Raw genomic sequence first — 19,040 nt, 5'->3', positions numbered from 1 at the left:
CCGTTTCAGTGCTCGGTCAGAAAGTGTATACGGAACGCGGCGGGATAAACGATCCCAAATAGGCTCGTTTCAAGCAAGAGCCCATTTGCACACGTGTGCACGACGGTGCTTATTGTCGGGATTGCACCGAATTACGCAACTTTTTGCGACCCGATACGACTGGGAGATATACATCTTCCCCCCTTCCTCCTTCCAGTACGGATAATCGCCGGACGCGTCCGTTGTACATCGCGTGGAGAACGAGAGAAAGGGCCCTCTCTTTTTCAATTACGTTCTATTACTGCCCGGCAGATGTTCGCGCAGTTCATTTTACAGTCGTCAAGAAATTGCCTCGCAACTTTTATTTCCGTCCGCACTTAGAGAAAGATGAAGGGATAGATAGAAAGAGGGAGAGATAGAGAGGAAAGAGAGAAGGGAGGAAGGCGAACAAATCACTTTCAAGCGTGTGTTCAATTGCATCGAGATTAACGTATAATCCCTTTCGTTACCCGAATGATTTTATCTGGCCGACGGACCAACGTAATCTTTCTCTCGAGTGATTGCAAGGAGCCTCCCCCGATTTCCTCGACGTCGAGGCGTAAGTTGCTTAAGCCCGGTTTTCTTAAGCCGGTAACGGCGCATTCATTCATGCAAGATATTGTGCGCCGTTCACTCACCACCCACGTGTATCGCGTTTTGCGGGATCGCTGGAGAAATGAACAATGTCACGCATCTGGAAAAACGATTGCGCACTGTCTCGTTTGCATCGTGAGTTTTCATCGCCTGCATAAAATATAGAAATTTTTCATTATTAACCGTTGGCTGATATTGATTAAAACATTGTATTACTAATAATAATGCAAAAGCAATATTGCAAAACATAAACCCACGATTATTCAGGAAAAAAATTTAGCATGTAATAATAAATTTCAAAATCCAAATACGACTTTTCGTATTACGGAAATCTGATATTCTCATGTTTTTTTATATATTGACAGAATTTTCTCGGAAATAAAATCCTTTCGTAAGAATAATTCTTTAAATTATTGCGCCTAATAATACAAAACATTTCCTAGAAAACTATATATTAATGATGCAAAATGTTTCATCGCGCTGAAAATTAACATTAAAGGAATCTCGCGTTTCCTTGTGATAAAGTTCGAAAAAGAAAAGGAGAAAAAAATTGCATCAATTACGCGACTCTGGCTACTTCTACTGTCCCTTCTTATAAGTTTACCCGTCACCTTTAAAGATCACGACGCAAGTAATTCACGGGATATCCACGTGGGAGTCGCACGCAGGTGTTTTACTACACGTGGAGAATTTCTAACGAATGCGAATTCATTGAGAAAATAAGCGAGACGGAGGCCAGTGTCATCCGGCACGGTTCAACGAACGCCTAGCCCATCGCGTTAGAATATCAGTTGACGCCTTCTTCGTTTTTTTTTTTTCTCCTCTTCGTCTCTCACCGTTTGTGGTTTCCCTTTTCCTTATTTTCCCGTCCATTTGTGCCGGTAATGGATTAATGTTTAAGTAATTATGATATGACTGCAACGTGCGAAAGCGCCTTCTCCGATAGGATCGGATAAAAAATTATGTTATCTCACGGTCGCACGAGGAGATTTACAGTTATCGACGAATGCTTCCCGATGATCGCAATGGCGGATGCCACATCGCCTGGCGATGATGACTTTGCGATGGATCGTTCTACCGGATTGTAAAGTCGCGCATGAGTTGCGACTTCTATCAACGCCACTCTCAGATATCGCTCGCTATCGCATGTTAATTTTTTATTGCATAATACATATGAAAAGCCGCAGCAGGTTACAGCAAAAGTAACCACAGCGAAAGGCTCGGATCCACAGTGTCTTTAGCCACATTGCTCCTTTTTCTTAAATAAAAGATCCTTATATTTCTAAGTGTAATCATCGATTGAGAAAAAAATCGTTGAGAACAAATTCAAATCGACATTTGTTTAATCTTTCTTCTTACCGATTGAAAATTTAATATTTAACGGAAATAAAGTTAAACTGATCATCGATAATGTTTACATGGGGCTCTACAATTGTAACAACTTGACCAGTTATTTTATTCGGGCGAATTCGAACGTTATTCTGAAAGCGGACTGCGAGCCGGACGTGACTGAAAGTGCGTTCGGACACTGTTGCTGACGTTGTTACCGACGTGTAATCCACTTACTGTTTATACAACACTTTGGACTTAACGACAATAAGTCATTCTCGGGCTACGACATTTTTACGACCGTCGAAATTAATTCGTTAACATTTGCCGTATTATTCAAGAAAGTTTGCTGTGAGTGAGATTCTTCGAGTGCTTCACATTTCCATAGAATTCGTTTAGCTAATGAAAATAACAATCCGTAATAACATTCAGCATACGTACAAACTTAAATGGAACTCTCGGCGTTATTAGAAATTTTCGCAACAATGCGTTCACATTAATATTTAATTAATTTCCGCATGCAATAAATCTTGAGATTTATTGCAAATTGGGAATTACGAACTGACGATTTACACAAGTGTCTTACATTAAACATTAAATTAATTTCAATTTCCGATTTCCGTATTCCGCGGCGCGGTATTTGCGAAAATACTTCGTTCATGTAACGCTAATAACGTAACGCTAACTCGGCGCTACCGAGACAGGTGGCTCGAGTTATCTCGCGCGCGAGCAAACGCACATCCGCGGTAATGATCCATATAGATATGAGGTATCAGTTCGCACGCGAGTTTTCCCATAGCCCCATAAGCCGAGTCGGCGATACGCTCGGCGAGACGTAATCGGGCCCATTAGAAAATTGCGCGTGACGCAAATACCGTTGCGTGCGCGCCCTCGACGAGTTCGCGGCATCGGCGCGCATCGCGCGTTAAATTTACCGACGTCACGAAACACGCGAGCGAAATCTATGATCGAATTATGCTAATATCACGTATCGAGTGACCCCCGAGCAACGCTCCCGCGAGCAAAGTCAATAAACTTGGTTGATTTAGCTCCTCGCTCGCGGAATTTTACAACATCGCGCTACTTTCTCACAGAAAACTCATTAGGAACATCGATAACGCGTGTCGCGCGATACTGATAATGATACTTATATGTGCTTGTACATGATGTTGGAATAATAAGTCGCATGTTGTAAAATTTGGTTTTTTTATCATAAAAAGATTAGATCACTGATAATTTCTTTGATATGATTAATTAAAGTAAAGCAAATGGATTAAATATTTTTTACTTTTTAATTAATTTTATCTAGAAATTACTTATTTTAGTTGAAAACATTTTCATCAACAATTTTTATCGAGAGGAAAGAGGAAATGAAAAAATATAAAAGCATTCATTTTTTTATACAGCCATGATAGGTTTACTCGAAATAGAAATGATATATTTATAAATTTTGTTCTGCTAATAATTTAATTAAAGTTTGTATTCAATTTCAATTAATGAAAATCAAATAAAATATAATTATAAATATTAATTATTCGCGCTTCATTTTCTCCCCGAGGCACAGTTTACAATTCACCGTAAAATCAATAAATTTATTGTCCATTTATTGTCCTGTATTTCGTTCACAGTTACAACGCACTAAAGTAAACAGCGTTTCAACTATTCACACCGGATATAATTTTCAGAATTGTAAAAATCGGGATGGAAAGCTCAAGTTTCACGATTTCAAACGAGTTTGCAGAGATGCAACTTTTATTAATAAAAATGCATTTTATCGACCCTGGCAAAGGTTTCGCGCGACCTTATGTTCGCATAAACGTCGTCCTCATTTCGCACCAGGCCGAAAATTACCTCCAACTCACGCCAAAGAAAATCCATTAAGCAAAGATGTATGAAATCGCTTTTGTATTCACTTGAATATCGTGGTAAGGCGCGAAGAATAAATATTTCTCACTGAAACGTGCCGACTGGCAACGAGCGACTGCCTTACGCGTCGTTCCTCCACCCTCAAAGTAAATTTAATACTATGTAATCGCACCCCGGCAACTACCCGTAAAATCACTTTTCCCGACTCCTCGTATTTCGCGGGATTTTATTTTACGACCGCATGACTCCGACTCGCGAGCAGACGAGCTTGAGATATCGCCTCGAGTTTGCCAGTCAATGGATTTGCCGAAGCTGCGCAAAGAAACAGGGAAAAATTTATTAATAATCTCTAAAGATGATACCCGCAATGTTATTTGATATAACAATATAGAATAAAATGTTTTAGACAAAAGAAATAAAAGTATGCATCATAATAGTGATTAAACTTACAAATAATACACTAAGATATTATTTATTTTTAATCAAAATTATGACCGCAATGAATAAATAACAAATAAAGAAACGCTGACAATAATTTACTATATCTCAATATACATATTTTCAATTTCCCTCAATTTTTCATACTTTCATTTCGTCTCTCACAAAAACATTTGTATCATCATGTTATATGAAATGTTTACGTATGCGACGGATGACGCACATTCTTCCCAAACTAGTATTGTACAAGTTTCCAAAAAAGGAAACAGTCACAGATCTGACTCACTTTTAGCGAATTTGATCGTCACTGAATTTCGTATGACGTCATTGTCAGATTACTGACGCAAAATTTAGTTACTTGTGTGTAGGATGAGATAATGCTTACTTGCGTCTGAACTTTAAAAGTCGCAAATTCTATTATATAATTTTATAAATAATCTTCTATATTTTGCATTTATTACTTACAATTAGTTGCATTTATTTCTTATAATTACGCGCACATAATAATATTTGCAATTTAATGATATAAAAAAACAACACAATTACAATCAAATACACCGAACTTATTAAATTTAATTTTTACATTTAAATAATCATTCTCTTTTTAAAATTAAAGCAATAAATACAAATTGTCATTAAATTTAAATTGTGAAACGTAGAATGTTATTTAATTTATTAATTAGATACTTGTGAAAGGTGTGACGATATTTTTGTGCCACGATTTTTACTTGACAACAGTGGTATCATAAATTAACTTTCTGGAACGTGTACAAAATTTAATGCAGGTCAATCAATTTGGCAAGGAATCCGACAAGTATTGTCAAACTCCAACAAATAAGCTTGTGTAAACTCAATTCGAGCGGGATTACTTCGACTATTGACATCGGCGGGTGAGCACGTGTATATAGAGCGCACGTGGTCGATGAGATTCGCGAGGAATTCACAGAAGTCAGCATCGATCGCAACGAAAATTGCGCGTATGATAAACGCACGTATGCACGCACGCACATACACATGTGCACACCCACGATGACCCGGAGCTTGTTTGCCCGCGAATATTTATTCATCCATCAGCGCGACTCGCTGGTGTTTCTCTCATGCATATGTATCGCGGTCGCGTGTGGTTAGTCCTTTAGCCGTGCCAGCATGCAACAATCTCAATTCGCACGTGTAAATTTCAACGCAAGAAGGAGAGAGAGCAGATCGCGCGAGTTTCGCGGAAGAACTCCGACTCCGGAGTCAGACACTCGACCGATCTCGAGGGTTCGCAAGTCTCTTGAGAAATCGTCTAACTCGAAAGCAAAGCGCAGAGAAAAATAAAATTTGAAAAAATAATAAGGTAAAGGTTTGCGTGACGATTAGAAGAGTTAATATTAAAAATATAAATTATAATTTTAAAAACTTTGATCATAAAGAAATATCAAGTCGAAAAGTCGAAAAAGTCTCAATTCTTTGAACAGCCGCGTAAGTTGGAAGCAAAACGCATCGAGAATTGAAATTTGAAAAAATTAAAGTAACAAAATTTTATGGCACTTAGAAGAATTAATATAAATTATAAATATAAGCAATAATTAAAAAAATTAGATAGATAAAGAAATCAGAAAATTCACTAACAAGTCAAGTCGGAAGCGAAGCGCATCGAGAAATGAAATATCGAACAAGACAAATTACTAACAAGCAGATCCTTGGCGTCATTTCGATGAGACCATCGAGACCAAACGAGAGCAAGGCTCTGGTAAATAAAATTAAACTTAAACATAAAAAAATGATTGAGCAAACGGAATTTATATTCCTTACGATGAAAGTAGTTTAAATAAATTATTTAGATGCTCACTAAAGTTGCTTATAAGCGTAAGTTGTCAAGTCAGCGCATTAATGTGATCTCTACTTCGTGAAAACGAGGTCGCTTTTCCACGGGGACGCGAAGGCGCCGGTGCCGTAGCGCTTCCTGATGCGCCAATTATTCCAGCGGAGAATTGATTTACTGGATGTCGGAGAGCTTTCGGCCCGGCCTGAAATAGCCCGACGCGTGTTAAACAGAGGAGCATACGACATTTACAAATGCCCAGACTTGATGCATTGTTGAGAAAATATACGGGGCCATTCGAGGTCGAGAAAAAAATATTCCCGGCTGCTGCTGGTTCCTCGCGGATGACGTCATAAACGCGCGAAGGATCCCCATGGTGGCGATAGGCGGCTGTTTGTTTAGACTGCTCGTCTATTCGCAGGGCGTCATCCCTTACACCCGCGGCTGATTATTTTATTACCGGCGCCTGAAGCCGAGCACTGAAGAATCGACGCTGAAGGTGGCGAACGGCCATCGAACACACGGAGCTTTCTCTCTATATATAATCGCTAAACTTCTTACTTCATAATACAACTGGACTATACAAAAGGGAAATGAAGGGACGTTAATTTAGCCATTTAGCCTTGATTGAGAAAAATTATTTCCAGCCGTATTAAAATGCGTTTCGTCATTTTTTTCTTCATAGACCAATGTAATAAATAGTATTTTACGCCTAAGCTCCTTTGTATTCTCAGTATCTATATCGTTTAGAAAGTAAACGGATAGCCAGGTCGTTGTTTACGGAGGATTGTGTTTGCTATCTATTCTCGGTGGATCTTCACGATGTTTGCCATGCTTTTCGATCTTCCAAGTGGCATCCTTGTAAATAGACCTCGAGCGCATTTAGGCTGTGAAAGTCCAGTAGAGCAAATACGGATCGGTAAACACCATTGTCGTCCGACTGATAAGACGATAATATTCCCAATCACGCTGATTATATTTGAATCGACTGATTTTGCACCTTTATCCGATAAAGAGTCTATCAAGAGCGAATTTAAAGGGAAGAAGACACCCGGTCTTCTCGCAAACTGTGTTACTGAGCCGGTACTCGGTTTTTCAATTACCGGTGTAAAGCGCAAATAGCCATTGTGAATCGGTCTGAAACCGCACAACTTCTCCGACTATCGATTTTCAGTCGCGGATAAATGCCGATTTAACCGGCATTGTCGTCTCCTCTCTGACGACGTTGTACTCCTTTCTCGTCGATCCGCCCTCATTCTGGAGTATTTATCGCGATTGTACGGGAGACGAGAACGTGTTTTCTGTGCGACGCAACATAACGCGGCGAGCTTAGCATCCTTAACGAGAATTACGGGCATTTATTATGCAAAAATGCACGCTACACCCGCTTTGAAGATCTCCGAAATTCAACTAATGAGCACGCTTGTTATAAACTGGAAGAATAAATGAATACAAATCCTAATTTAGAACAACCATCTCTTAATAAGATATTTATAAAATATTTTCATATTTTTATTTTCAGACTTTTTTTTACAAGATATTTGATAAGGATGTATTTAATAAGGAAAAAAATTAAATAAAGTTCAAGAATGTAGGAAAAATGTTTTCTAATATTTTTCTGCGTTCTTAACTCAAAAATAACTCAACTTAAAAGCATCGCGAGGAATATTATAATTATAAACAAACTTGCTAATTAATAAGAAATTAATAAATTGGAATTTAAACGTAAAGTAACTATCAGCAATAAAAACTCAGATTGTGAGTTTGTTTATTAAATTATAAAAATTTCCTCTTTGAGAGAGAGAGAGAGAGAGAGAGAGAGAGAGAGAGAGAGAGAGAGAGAGATTTGTTATTTTCGTACAAGCTACTAATTTTCGAGGAGTATGGCTTGTATGTCGCGTAAATATATTCTCATGTACAAACGGCGACGGGCCTAACATGGGAAAGCCGACAATATGCAACATCGGCAATGTGCTCCAAAGCCAACCCGTGATCTTTTATGCAAAGCAGGATACTGAATTATGTAGTTCGGCGGTCGTGGGCAATTGTTGCCTCACCACACTAATTCGCACTCGCACGCAACTGCGTAACATGGTCACACGTGCGCACATCGGGTACACGCCATTGAGGGGGTCGTGGTTGGTCGATAGGTTCACGGTTTTTATCCGAAGGCGTCTCGGCTGATTTTTTGGGTCAAGGTTCTCGGCAACTAACGAGGGAGCTCTACTGAAGCCACCCATTCAGGTAAATTCCGAACTGGCCAGTAATATTTTACACAACGAAATGTGAGCCAGTTATACGCTGGACGTTTTCGGCATTCTTTAAAAGCCTTTTTCAGACATTGAAAATTCTTTTTCCTCGCATCCGCGGCTCGCTTTGTGTTCGGTACGCATATTAACTCTGATCATATTGCCTTTCGCATATAAGCAAAGAAATATAAAATTTATACAAAATTTTGAGTAAAAAATCTCAAGCGTGCGGTAATAATTAAATTAAAATTATAATTATATTATTGTTGGCATTAATTCGTTTGTCTTAGTTTTCTAAATGAATTCTGCAAGAATTAAGATAAAAAGATCCATAAAATCAAATGCACAATACGTATTTTAGAGTTCGGACTGAAATAATGTGATATAGATCCTTCTGAATCGCAACTCGCAGCTCCAAGCCATTGAGCTCGATTAAATGAAACCGCCCCTTTATGTCGAGACGGGATAAATAACTGCGATGACACGTGACCGTCATTTATTTTCAAGTGTTTTATTCACGACTAGATCCTCTCGTACTGCCAAAGCAAGGGTTCGCGTTCGATGTTTACAGGGAAATGAAGTGCGATCATCCGTATGACGATAGGAAAAGATACAGGGCGGCTTTGTCGAAGGTCCGAAGCATTGATTTTCAATAGGTCACCTGCAAGCCGATCGTCAATATAATGGGATCTCACGGGTAGGCTGCCTACACGTTTAGCTTTTGTCATCAAATTTTGGTCCGGTACGTTATATGCCCTGGTGACTCCGAAGTTACTCAAACTTGCTGTATAAACGAAAATAGAATAGATATTACTTACAAAGAGAGCGAGATGTAGCTTCTAATATAATGGAATGCATTTAATTGTAAAATTATTAGGGGGAAAGAGGGATTTTTCATTTCAATTTGTTAAAAGAATCATTATTGAGAATCACTATTCTCAGCAGCATCATTATTTAAAAGAAAACATGTAAAACATGATAAAAATACAAGATATAATATAATACATGATTTCTTTTGATAAATTCTTTGGTAGGGAAATAATTAATTCTTTGAATGAATTACTCAAGAAACGGATAATTATAAAACGTTAATTAAAAAGTAAAATATTTTTACGTTATTAAAAAGTGAAATATTTAAAAAATAAAAATTGTGTGCATGATTTTTTATATAATATTCAAATGACACGTAGTGTTTTTAATATTATAAAAAAACTTTTTTTTAAGATATTTGCACTATTCAATGTTATACCACAAGTTATACCATTAAATTCATCACAAATTGTCAAAGATTCGTGTTAACTAACCTAACAAAGAATACGCTTTTATCCATCGCTTGGAAAATATACAATATTATTATTTAAAATAAATCAATTTACATAGCATAGTTTCTATTTCGCAACATAATCCCCGGTTCCTGCAGACTATTCAGTAAAATCGACATTCGCTTCTACATTTGTTCATTGCTTGCGTCGATTTATTTTACGGTAAACCACAGAGGTTTTCATCGCAGCCTGTGCTGCGTAACATTCGCAGTACAAAAAAAAAGGAGTGAGATAAAAAAGGCGAATCGGCAAAAACATTTAAACAACTGCCCGGTCTTTGCGCGCGTTCCGCCTGTAATTTATATCCGCCGCAAAACGTAGCTCTCTCTGAAGCCTGGTCCCTTTTACAATCCTGTACATTTTATTTATGAAAATATCAATTACTGTTTCTCCCCTCCTTTTTTTCCTCACGCGCGACCAATCCAAATGAAGATCGATCGAACCCGTCAAGGTTTTCCCCGACGTTCGCGCATAATGGCGAACATCGCGGTTGCACCCACGCCCGCAACACGGATGCATCGTAAAAACGCGCGACCCTTAAACTTTACGTATTTCCAACCGTGCTGGCATTCATCGGAAGCATTCCACGCCTCTACACGTCCGACACGCGTGCGTGCGTGTGCGTCGCATTTTCCCGAGGCATTGTTCGCCGCGATTGCGGCCGCGACAAGCGCGATTTGCAGTTGCATCGCGCGTCGACGAGGACCGGCGATGACCGCCGCCGCCCGTGAAGCGGCCGTAAAGAATATCGTTTCTCTCGCCGTTGAGTATCGTGCCGGCCAGCGTACGCGATGTAAATTGAGCCGTAATATGCCACGGCCCCGTAAAGCGTTCGTAAAGATAGCGTCGCATAGACCGGTGGCTCGCATCGATCAAAACGCATCTGTCTCTCTCTCTCTCCCCGTTGCTGAGAGCGATTAATCTCAAGTAGCAGAATCATCGATCGGTGGTGAGCAGTCGTGCTACTTTCCGAGGACACGTGTTTTTCTTCTCGAATCTCCCTTTAATCCGCCGCTAATTGTGTTTTTCCCTCTTGATATTTATTAAAAAATAATTTTGTATTAATCGGACTACAATGGGATGGGACAAACTTCGTATTATTATCGTAGCGAGATTTTTTTTAAATCACTCTATGTCTGTTATTACACTGAAAAAAATTTTTACAATAATTTGAAACTTGATTTGATGAATTTTATTTTATTACAATTTGGAACCAAGACTCGAATTTTATGTAAAGTATTCTAAAGCTTGTATGTTATTATTACGATTTAACTCCTCGTTCTCTTTTTTTCTTTTCTCTCTTACTCTTAGAGATTAGCTGGGAATTTAAAATAAAACTCATCTTAGTATTGCATCTTGACTTTAGTAATCCCAGTTTAATATCACGATTTTCTCCGATGTCTGTGACTCGAGATTACATCCGGACCGCTGAAATAGAACTTATCGATTGTGCTTTTCCGATCAGGGATTTGCTCTTCTTGCACAAATCCTTGTGATGGAAATGTGTGATTAAGATGCACAAGATTTGCGATGCTCGCGAATATCGCGGATTTTCTGGTCGCAAAAAGTTCGATCTTTTTCATATTAAAATAAAGCTTTTCGGAAGAGGAAATGTAAAATTCATCGCTCTCATCGTCCATGTTGTCAAATTGCGTACGTCCAGGAGATCATTTTTACTGCTCGCATTACCACTGGTAAATTCGACTCCCTCTAATCGACACCACATTGCTTTCGATTGACGAACCGCCTTTTATCGCACGTAAAACGATACATCGCCTCTCGACGCGGCGTGGCCCGTAAAAAAAGCACCGCCGACTTTTGGCGAGAGAGCGGCTTGTCAGATCTGGCCGGTCGATATCTCGAACACCCACAACGACCATGATCAAATTTCTGCCATGATGGAATTCCATTCGGTTTAACGATAAGGGAAACAAAAATTATTTTATTGACCCACGCCAGCCCTTGCAACACTGTACACGATGGAATACATTATTCAATACATTATTCCATATATTTTGTAATATACCTAAAAATGTTTTTTTTTTATTTTATTATTTTTTTTATTTTATTATTCTATACACTGAATATTTATTTTACATTTGCGTAAAATCGAATAAAGCTAGCTGCTCGAAGTTAACTGTAATAGTTTACAAAATAAAGCAAATGATTAAATCACGATAAAAAAATATACAAGATTAATTTATCTCGTATGCAAAAAAAAACTAGTTCTAAATCAAGATTATACATTCCCATATAAAAGCGATATAACAATATTATAATCTTTATTATAGATTTTTAATCTTGAGTTGAGCAAGAGTAATATTTGCATCAATCAAATCAAGACTAAAATTATCAATTAAGATTATAATATTTTTACTTATATATGAGAAACACTTTTCCGGACTTAAGGCTTCATTTTTAAGACTTCAATTTCTCTCTGTGTAGTGTAATGTACTCGAAGATCGGACATCGAGTATTCAATCTCGATCCAGATCGATCCTTTCGGCGTTACGACAAATCTGGTTGAAGGATGATGCGGCCACGCGCGGGAAATCAACGATTAGCTCGAATTGCGAGATTTCGGCGGCGCGTATCCTTGATCGCCGCCGATTTCTTTCCGCTTGTGATTAAGGCCGTTCCGCGCGGCGATCCGCTCGTGCGAGTAAGTGCCGCGGTTTATAGGCGCTCGTTGAAAATAACGTTGGATGCGCCTTGGGTTCGTCGACCGAGGCTACGAAGCATTGACGTCGCTCTGACGCAGGATGCGCCGTGCCGCCTCGGCCCGGCCTCCATCCGCGCGAGAGAAACGGCGAAGTCGATCCCTCGCTCGAAGTGCGACGGTTCTATTTCAGTGCTTTTTATGTAATGCACTCTCCCGGAAAAGAAAATCGCAGCATTAATAATTGCGTTACAAGCAAAGTGAGTAGATGTGCGTTAATGGAGAAACACGTATGTAATTTTCCTCTCGGTGTATAAAAAAGAAAAACACACGCGTGTTAACACAAACTCGGCGAACAAAAACCTTTGACGTCTATAAATCAATTAGTTAAAGATTAAGACGTACTGATAAAATAATTGCACATGTCCGAAGCGTCGAGTCGAATAACAGGTAAATAAAAATTAAAGCATTTAGATAAGAGATAACAATTTCATTTTATCGTTTAGGGGTTAGATTATATTACACATTTAATCGTGCATATAAAATATTCCAAGTCTCGCTTTTACAATATAATTCCGATCGTAACGTAACGTTCGAAAGCGAGAATCTCTGGGAGATAAAAATGCAAAATACACAAATGTCGAGCGACTGAAAAGCGAATATAAGCGACAGTTACGTAGGATCATTTCCAATTAAATTTAGTCACTAGACCGCAAGCGCATTTAAACACTCCTATTTCCATTGCGGCCGAACAAGGCCGTCACGAGCCACCGCTTGTTCGCAAGAAAAAAAGAAAAAAGAAAACGAAGTCCAATCGAGCGTAGAATTTCGCAGTGCCGGATCCCGGTGAGACTGTGTTAATTTAAGAAAATTCACAAATCAGAGACTGCGAATTCCTTACGGTGCCTATTTGATCGATAAATTAATATATCGCTTATCGACCCCGCTTATCTATCTTTTCGCTCTCTCAGTCATGCGGAAACGCGCGCATGGCAGGAATCACGTCTAGACGACTGTCAATCCGCAGAGAAGTACGGCCGGAAAACAGAAGGGGGGGGGGGGGTCTACGATGTCGTGCCTTATCTCGGCGACCTTTGCGGCGAGAGATCTACGAATCGCATGATCGAGCCGCGCGATACCGGTGAAAATGGCTTCGCGACGAAGAGTAGGCACGCCCACGCGATGTACAAGAGATTCGATCGAGGATCTCGCTCGTTTTCCTGACGTCAACGAGCGGCATGGCATTTCGGGCGAGCCTGATAAAAGTTTTCGAATTTTTTACGTTTAACGTCGGGAAACATCGCATGTGTTGTCGCACGACAGAAGATGAACCGTCCTCGCGAAGGATGATAATATGAATGCGAGAAGAATCTTTCGGTGAAAGTAACAACTTCAAGTGGATTTCTTTAGGCGATCAAGATTGGTAGATAGACCCGGCGATAATGTTTTGTCTAAGTCCTACTTGAAGATGCTGCCCGATTCGACTCTCTTTCTCCTTTTTTCACAAAGGATTAAAGTCTCGACGAGATTGAATTAAAAAAAATATATTTTGTACAAAAATTACACAGAAATGATTTTTTTCCCGATTAAAGCAGCGAGCAACGTAAAATTAATATTTATTCATTATTTGTTTGCAAAAAAATATGGTATTTTTCCGAGCTTACAGTTTGATCGTTTATAGTTGACAAGTCCGACAATATTTTTTTTTTTTTCATTTTGATATTTAATGTGCGTAAATCGTATACGTAAAAATAGGTTGAAAGTTAGTAATAAATTAATGCGTCATTTGATCATTAAAGAGAAAATCATTTATCTCTCTCAAACCCGAGTCCCAAAGCTCAGTGATATCTAGAAATCCTGCACGTTCACGACACGTGTAACGATCCTATCTAACGTAGAACGAGCCTGTTCTTCCGTATGCATCGGATCACGCGTTGGGGGGTGCGTAACGATTATTAAACGAAGCATCGTGAAAACCACTGTCGGGCCCTTTGAGACATCCTCGAAGGGATCGGAGAGGTCATCACACCTCTTGAATCGTTATAAACGACAATGATAGGCGACCTTGCGCGATACGCAGGTAGAATAATCGCTCAGGCAACAAGTCCCATCCCGGATATTTATCGAAGGAAGTTCAACAATCCGAGAAATTTGTGGATCTCTGGTTCCCGAGGATCGACCAAATTTCGAGCGTTTCACACCATCCAATTTTTCACACCATCCAATTTCATGCTTGAGAAGACTGGTCGTCTCCCGCGAGTGACAGAATGAAATAACTGCGCCTGGCACTTCATCTGAATTCTTTTATAGAACCTGACATATTGATTTTTTAATAAATATTCGCTGTGAAGTAAATTAATCTTCTTTGGAAGAGGTCTTAAACCTTAAAAAAATTAAAAATTCGTCACTTTATTTGTAAATTTACAATAATAATGTTGTACGTGAGAATACTTATGAGAATTTAAGAAAAATTGAAAAGGATCAACATATGCATATGCAGACAATTTAAAGTAACGAAAACGTGTTACTATTTTTCAGAAAATCCGAAATTTTAAGTATTATTGAATTAATAAGAAATGTATTCTGTAAAATTTTAAAAATACCTCACGAACAAACGCGCGGATTAAATTATTAAAAGCATCAGCAATCGATAATTCATCCGCTACGAGGGTCAGTCGCGTGGCCATATATCGAGCGTTCTTAAAATAGTCAAGAAAAATATGCATCGCGAGCATCTGGCCGTTCTCGTTTATCAATCGTCACGCAATAAAAATCTCGGAGCGTCTCTCTCTCTCTCTCTCTCTCTCTCTCTCTCTCTCTCTCTCTCTCTCTCTCTCTCTCTCTCTGGCACTTGGATCTAGAACGGATTAAACAGCTGATGGATGTAACCTTAATCGACCGAAAGTCCCTGCGGGTCGTTCGGTAAACTAATATTCCACGCTCTGTTCCAGCTCTCACGAATGAAGCGACTATCATCCGATATATAAGTCGCGTTCACGTCACCTTGGTCGATCCTTCCGTGGTTTCCGCGTTTGCCGATGAGGAACGGGAGACTCGGCCTTCCCTCGAGACGAAACTCGATACCCGCGTGCCGATTTCTAAATCGCGCCTCTGCCCTCACGTCGTAACTTTGGCCTCATTTTTTGCACCCCGATTTCTCGTAATAATGAGGAAATAATGAATCCGAGCTATAAATCTGACAGGTCCACATATATAGAGGAAGAATTACAACACGCTTCTTTCTTAAACTCGCAAACGTCGCGATGATATTAAGTCAATTTATGTTCCGTTTGTATTTGTTACAACACGCAGCTTCCTCGTTGCGAACGCGTGTGATCGGAGAAAAATCCGCGTTCTTCCAGGATCGTGGAAATCTCGATGTAATCGATTATAGATTCGTGTTCAATTCTTTTTTCCTTTATTCACTTCTGCTTTTTGTGAGTCGTTAGTTTTTCCGCATCTGTCTACGTAAAATCCCGTTAGACGAGGTGCGAGACATCGGACGAACGAGCGTGCAACCGTCTTAAATAATCCCTAATGATAAAGAAAGACAGAAAAAAAGAGAGAGAGAGAGAGAGAGAGAGAGAGAGAGAGAGAGAGAGAGAGAGAGATAGCAACTACTTGAATTTCCAGTGAAAATTTATTAAGGCATATAAGCACAAATTATTTATAATATATGTCGTTGCCAGCGAACGTGACGCGAAACCTAGACTATCGTCGAGATTGAATGAACGGAAATAACATATCAGCTAAATTGCAATATATTTTTATATAAAAAATCGTTTTACTCTTTTATCCATGCAATATGTATTTCATAACAATTCGTCTCGACTCGATTGATAAAAAAATAAGCAGTTGACAAGTGTTAAAGGTGCGGAATGTTGAATCGAACGTATAATTTTATTGCTTAAGAATATAAACAAAGTGCCTTCGACGTACGGTATACTCGTGTAAAAAAATCTTATATGTCCGTAGAACAAGTTAAAAATTATGTAACATGAATGCCGTGAAAGAGCGTACAGATAAAAAGGTCAACTACCTATCTCCCGTAATAGTTAGGCTGGCGTACCTCGGCCAGAGTTTCCACTGAAAACCCGACGAGAAATGACAAGTGGTCACCGTGCAGGGCCCGTTAAGTCTCCCCTATTGCCGTGTGTAAATAAATGTAAAAGAACACACGTAACTCACGTGACGCGGCAAGAACTCGCGTGAGAGGTGTCTGCTCGAGGATGCATGCGCTTCAACCGGGTGTTCATATTCTATCCCGAAAATTCCGCGATGCGTATACTTTTCATAAATAGAAAATGGCCACGCGGTGTTGTAAAAAATCGCCGAGAGATACGCAAATTTTCCATCCGAATTTTCTCACAGTAAGATGTAACAGTTATGCCGTGTGTGATATAAATTATGCGCACGTCGCGCGTGTAAACACAGTCAAATTTGGACGCTGAATAAACAAAGTAAATAAATTATCATTAAGAAACAGTAGCGGTACTTCCTTGTGCTGTGTATTTTTAAATTTGCCGACACAGTGGCTTGCAAAAAAAAAAAAAAAAGAAAATGTTACGAGTAAGAAATACCGTTGCAGCGCATATAAAAATTTTTTATAATCAATTCCGCAATTTTAAAGTCATCAATCTGTAGTCTTAAAATACCTGAATTTTTGAGCGAGATGAAAACCTCTCGAAAATCTAAATTCGCGATCGTGTAACGATTGATGGAAGCTAAAACAATACAAATAATACAAATAATAATCTCGAAACATTCAATAAATATGAATAATGAAAAATGTAATATTATTTCATAATTATTTTGATTGCAGAGCCATATAAAGAATCGAAAACACAATAAAGTTTCTGAACAAAAACCGTACGAGCTTTTAGCGAATATTTCTCATTCTCAAAAGCACTTGTACTCCTCTGTACTTTATTCAACATTTCATCATAATTTCGCGATACGCAAAACATATATCTATATTACGCGCTAGATATATGATACCAAATGTTAAAACAGAGGTTTCAAAAGTTATAACTTTTCCCGTGTAAACCTAATTTAATTACGTAATCCAGCGTTCGCAATTCGAGACATGGCTATCGGACATAAAATACCGCGATATTTTACACGTGATAATATCGCCCGTACGTTTTGCGCAATTTGCACATAACAAAATGATCGTAAATCGTAACAAGCTTCGCGCGAATAAAATTTTCATAAAGGCACACGAGCGCCACTCGGAGATAATAATTTTTCGTAGAAAGTTGTTATTGTGACAATTTATTGCTGTAATGATCTTTTTGTGAGCAAATACATAAAAGCGCATCCGCCACAAAAACGATATTATTTCTATAATATTAGTCAATAATGAACGATTCATCAGTGTAAATTGAATTATTCAAAAATTAATAACTACATTTATTCGATTGAAAATAATCTTCTCTTTGAAATTTACTCGGCCGTGGGGTTTTCGTTATTATTCATACAACGTATCAATCTTCAATCAGTTACCGTTCTTCATTCGGTTTCACGGCATAATTTTGATGACGGAATATTTTATTACTCGTGATCGATTTCCACGGATATTTAACGAGCGCGCTTTTACCTCTTGCTCCCGTTACGGGAGCTTTACAGCGCTCTCAGCGACATGTGCAGACCCAAGGATATTAATTATCCACATTGTGTGTGATAACGATTCTGGGATACCAACGTAACTCAGGATCTGTTACAACGGCGGCGGCGGACGTGTGCTCGTAACGCGTAAAGACCGGATTGCGTTCGTTCACGGTAATCATCGCACTGTAGTTAGCTGATCCATGTACTCGGATTACGTGGCTCTAACGAACGCGAGGCCTCGTTAGTCTTGGATTAGCCACCGAACGCGATCTTCGTTGGATACATACTTCGATGTTCTCCCGCCCGTTATATTTGCTAAATTGGATAATTGATTTAATCGCTGGAGTATGCCACGCTATGCCAGTGCCGATCGATAGTCTTTACAGTCCAACTAAAGAAACTTGAGTCAAAACAAAGTCGATTGGACGAGTCACGTAATTAATGTCACAGACATTTCGTAGATTTCGTAATCATTAGTGATATTAGGAAAAACTTATTGTTGCGTCAAGACTTAACGCGCTTAATGAATTTGACATTTCTCTAAGAGAAGAGAAGAGTGGATCGATCTCTCTTGTTCATCCAAGTGAAGTCTTCTCGGCATTGTAATTAAATTCGATATGAAATTTAAACGGAAAAAAAAAATATATATGTATATATAAATTTCAATAATGTGTCGAATGATTGCAACATGATCTAACTAATGATTGTCGATGAGCGCGGGCGTATCCGATGGCCGCCTCGTCGGAATACAATTTCATTCAATGTGGGTTATTCGTCACGCCGACGATCATCGATCGAAGTGTCGAACCCACTTGTCTGCCTGTTAAACAAGTCTTTTGACATTCGATTATCATGTTTAAATGTTTAAAAAAAGGTTATAGAAAAAAAAAACGATATTCTTTTTGTTGTAAAAAATAAAAACAAGATAAAAATATCGTAAAGCAGTCATAATCGACAGTTATTTTGCATATTAGACACTTAATAGTATATTATCATCCCATTGCTGGCAAAATTGTCCTGTCATAAATATCTGTGCAGTAATTTAAGTTTTTCGAGACGAACTCTCGAAGTGATCACTTACCAAATTGCACTACACGGTTACCTTGCGATTTATGGGATTATTGGCACTTCCTGTGAACGATCGAAAC

At 38.8% G+C, this 19,040-nt stretch overlaps 2 protein-coding genes across 3 annotated transcripts in view; both read right to left on the bottom strand.

Moving 5' to 3' along the window:
- Positions 1-19,040, bottom strand: part of cv-c (RhoGTPase activating protein) — a 205,890-nt gene that overhangs the window by 70,247 nt on the left and 116,603 nt on the right. The gene's annotated exons all lie outside the window — the stretch shown is intronic.
- Positions 1-19,040, bottom strand: part of LOC148937126 (uncharacterized) — a 58,602-nt gene that overhangs the window by 5,558 nt on the left and 34,004 nt on the right. Inside the window, exon 4 of the mRNA XM_089073890.1 lies at positions 657-762. Coding sequence (XP_088930016.1) covers positions 657-762 — 106 coding nt within the window. The remainder of the gene's footprint in view (positions 1-656; positions 763-19,040) is intronic.

Source organism: Pogonomyrmex barbatus, unplaced genomic scaffold (assembly GCF_055798465.1).
Source record: "Pogonomyrmex barbatus isolate J1 unplaced genomic scaffold, ASM5579846v1 scaffold16, whole genome shotgun sequence".
Lineage (NCBI taxonomy): Eukaryota > Metazoa > Arthropoda > Insecta > Hymenoptera > Formicidae > Pogonomyrmex > Pogonomyrmex barbatus.
The sequence above is the reverse complement of the archived record's forward strand: the minus strand, read 5'-3'. Positions and strand labels throughout refer to the sequence as shown.